We start from the raw sequence: 3,952 nt of genomic DNA, 5'->3' as shown, positions 1-3,952 counted from the left end.
AAAAAAAAAAACCTGAAGAGGGAAACGAGAAACTGGTGAAACAAGACAAGAATTTAGTTAAAAAAAAGAAGAAAAAAAGAAGTGCGCTAAAGCCACAAAGGACAAGATAAGAAGCTACAGTTTTGATCATAAAATATAAAATAGGCTGAGAAAATGGTCTTAATTTTTTGATTTGCATGGGCTTAAAAAGTCTGAAATGTTACTTCAAGAAACTTGTAGGAACCCTGAGTAAGCCCGCCCTCCATTCCCATCACCCATCTGTCCAGCTCCTCACACCCCCAATCTAACATTAGCGGTGCAACAAAAATGGCGAGCAATATCAGAGCTTTCCAGTCGTACAGTTCTGATCCAGACTCCAGTTCGGATGAGGAAAACGAAGACGTTCATGGATCTATTAGTCTTCAAGTGGATGCATCAGAATTGAGTGGAGCAGGGAGTCTGTGGACACCCACCGTAGTTTTTATGTCACAAATTGACAAAATGTTTTCCTCTGATTCTGATTTGCAATGATTTAATAAAAAAAATGCAATTTAAATCCTAATTTTGTTTATAAATTTCTACAAGAACATGGTAAAAACACCAAAAACACAATTTTCCCCAAGTGTTTTAATCACAAACTTTCTTATTTGTCTCCAAAACTCTTTATCCAGTGATTCGGTGCTCTCTACCTTTTATCCTTTTGTCATAAAACTGTTTAAATTTCTATTATCTTTCTTCTCTGGACCCTCCTAGAGTTTTCCTTTATATTCTTCCATCTACAGAGTTTTTCTCCCCACTATCACCAGTGCTCTCTCAGTACGACGACTAAATCAAAAACTCTTCAGTGTTCTGAAGCTCGTCTCTAGAACCGAGTATTATAATATAATAAAAAGAATCCGGCATTACAAAGTTTTACAACATTCCTGTGACCACATCCTACAGACGGCTTTTCCAAATATTTTTTTTCCAGGGGGATGCGGGAGTGACGGGCAGGAAAATCATCGTCGACACTTACGGGGGTTGGGGGGCCCACGGAGGAGGGGCCTTTTCGGGGAAAGACTACACGAAGGTGGACCGCTCGGCCGCCTACGCCGCCCGCTGGGTGGCGAAGTCTCTGGTGAACGCCAGGCTGTGCAGGCGGGTTCTGGTGCAGGTAAGAGCAGCAGAGTCTCAGCATGAAAGTCCTCCTTTGATCAAACTTTTCCTAATGCAGAAAAGCACACAGGATGTGTCAAAAACGAAAAAAATCAATTTGCAATTTTGTGTGAAGCATTTGGGGAGTTGATGTCAAAAACTCCCAGATGTTTATGATTTTTTAATGTATTTTTTAGTACCTTGAATCACATTTATCATGAAAACATTATGGAAAGATGAATAATTTAAGCTATAAAAAGTTAATTCTGCAGGGGAACAAACTTCCACTTGAGACATTTTGGCTTTCTTCTGTGGAGAGAAAATAGACTCTGGATTTATGTGTGTGTAATTGTATAAATCCGTAAAAACATTCACACAATAACGACACTCAATTACACTTTCAACGATTCCAGCGATCTTGGTATCAAAACGTTTAGCTTGTTCAGAACATTACTGCTTGTATTTTAGATATTCGTAAACTCTATAGTTTTTTTTTTTTTTAATATTAAGTAAATATGTCCCAGGAAATAATGAGAATTTCCTCAAATCCTTCAAAAACTTTGTGCACTTTCAGCTGGAGACAATTTTCAAACTCAAAAATATTGAGCAACTACTGGGGTTTTTATGTTATTTGGCATTTAGCTTTTATTTTTGCAACATGCTAGATATTTTAGCAAAAAATACATCTTTTTTTTTTGGATAATTTGGCGTTTAGCTAATATTGTAGCATTGTGCTAGCTGTTTTGGCAAAATTAGATTTTTTTTTACAGTTTTTTAGGATAATTTGAAATTTAGCAAATATTTTAGTATTATGCTAGCTGCTTATTTTTCACAAAGTCACATATTTTTCTGACTTTTTTTGTGGCTAATTTGGAATTTAGCTAATATTTTAGCATTGTGCTAGCTGTTTTTTTTCTCTTGCAAAATCATATATTTTTCCGTTTTTACAGGCGCTGCATCAGAGGATAAGTATTATTTTTACTGACAGCGGCAGAAGAAGTGTCGTCCAAAACAAACATGGAAGAGAATTTGACTGTTTTCCCCAAAACTTTGATATTTTTCTTTTGCAGATTAAAAGATTATCATTAATGTATTTATTTTTTTAGCTATCCTGGGCTTGGCAGATTTGTTCTGAAACGTCGCACTTTTCACCTAAAAGCGTGAATTATAAATGGTTTTCTTTTTCTTGATTAGACATTTTTGCTCTTGCGGCTTATACTCTGAAAATACTCAAGTTTTTACTAGATATTATTCACAATCAATGTTTAAAGTGGGTGATAAGAAAACTCTTATTCCCCAGCATTCTAGCAGGATTTAAACGCATCATCAACACACAAATCTGAAAAGAGAATCACAACCCCTAGTACACTTGTAACTCTGATCTGTCTGTAAATGATGGATGGATGGATGGAGTACTTTATTAATCTTGAAGGAACTTAATCCATTCTCCAAACACACAAGCTTAAAAGATTAAAATTAAGAAGATTTTAAAAAGATATTAAAAGTAATAACATCAACTGTGGTTTTTGTCTGTGTGTATCAGGTGATTGGTGTGTACTTTTCAAATATTTTTATACTTATCAGCAATTTTTAATTCATAGTTAATTTTAAGCTGCTGTAATTTCAAGATGTGTTTTCTTAAATTGTATTTTTTTGTATTTTTTTAAGTTTTGTACATGTGAATACACAATGCAAATACACATATGTGTGAACAAAATGAATTGCATGTGTTACAAATCAAGATTTGCGCACACACAAATCCAAAGTTACTCACAAACATGCAGACACACATCCGTTGAGTCTATTTTCTCTCCATATTCTTCTGTAGTTTGTATTTGATGCTTCTGTCTGCTGAACATACAGAACGGTTTCTTCTTCCACTGCTTCGATGTGGCGTCTGCATCTTGAGTGGGTCTGTTTTCTGTTTTGTCTCCAGGTTGCGTATGCGATCGGAGTGGCTCACCCTCTCTCCATCTCCCTGTTCACCTTCGGCTCCTCTCAGAGGAGCGAGAAGGAGCTGCTGCAGATCGTTCACAGGAACTTTGACCTCAGACCCGGGGTCATCGTCAGGTCAGGATTGTTCGCCGTCTGCTTTCTGCACAAATGCTGATCATCTTCACGCGCTCTTTGGTCTCCTCTGTGCTGCAGAGACCTGGACCTGAAGAGACCCATTTACCAGAAGACGGCTTGTTACGGACACTTTGGCAGGAAGGAGTTTCCCTGGGAGGTCCCAAAGAACCTGGAGTTTTAACGTGGGTTAAATCACAGATACCAGCACAGCTGTGAGGTGCTGCCGCACGGGATTATGGGGGAGAGGATGCAGGGCAGGGTGGATAGTCTGAAAGCTGAGCTCTCAAATGAACTTTTGTGAGCCAAACTTCTGCTCCAGCGGGCCAAACCACTGTTTCATAGTGACGACGAGGCTCCCCCTGCTGGCCAGAAAGGCCCTCTGCTGCTTTGATTTCAAGTCAAAAAGCACCAAAATTAAACCGTTATTTCAATTCCCCTCACATTTAAGGTAGGAAATATTGATTTTCATTAACGTTTTTAAGGAATAAATCTTATTTTAGCCAATTTTTCTGACAATGCCACAGAATTTTTTTTTTTTTATCTAACTGGTTTATAAATTAAAGAGGCTCCAATACTGCAATCAGAGGGGAATTAGTTTAAAGGTTCTTAAGGATAGAAACCAAGTGGAAAACAGTAAAAAATCTTAGATTAAAATGATGGTTTGAGGGCCTCAGCCTCATTTAACATGTTTTTTTTCTTCGAAGTTCATTTTTTACAGAGCCCCTAAAGTGACATAAAATAAATAAATAAATAAAAAGATTGTGGTTAC

At 37.2% G+C, this 3,952-nt stretch overlaps 1 protein-coding gene across 6 annotated transcripts in view; it reads left to right on the top strand.

The window, feature by feature from the left end:
- LOC112154502 (S-adenosylmethionine synthase) overlaps positions 1 to 3,687 on the top strand; it is an 18,133-nt gene extending 14,446 nt beyond the window's left edge. For all 6 annotated transcript variants that reach the window (XM_024285479.2, XM_024285478.2, XM_024285480.1 and 3 more), the window contains 3 exons: positions 950 to 1,132; positions 3,050 to 3,183; positions 3,262 to 3,687. In XM_024285479.2, coding sequence (XP_024141247.1) covers positions 950 to 1,132; positions 3,050 to 3,183; positions 3,262 to 3,364 — 420 coding nt within the window. In that variant the 3' untranslated portion in view covers positions 3,365 to 3,687. The remainder of the gene's footprint in view (positions 1 to 949; positions 1,133 to 3,049; positions 3,184 to 3,261) is intronic.
- Positions 3,688 to 3,952: the final 265 nt, after the last annotated feature.

Source organism: Oryzias melastigma, linkage group LG19 (genome assembly GCF_002922805.2).
Source record: "Oryzias melastigma strain HK-1 linkage group LG19, ASM292280v2, whole genome shotgun sequence".
Classification (NCBI taxonomy): Eukaryota; Metazoa; Chordata; class Actinopteri; order Beloniformes; family Adrianichthyidae; genus Oryzias; species Oryzias melastigma.
This window is presented reverse-complemented; position numbering and strand designations above follow the sequence as displayed.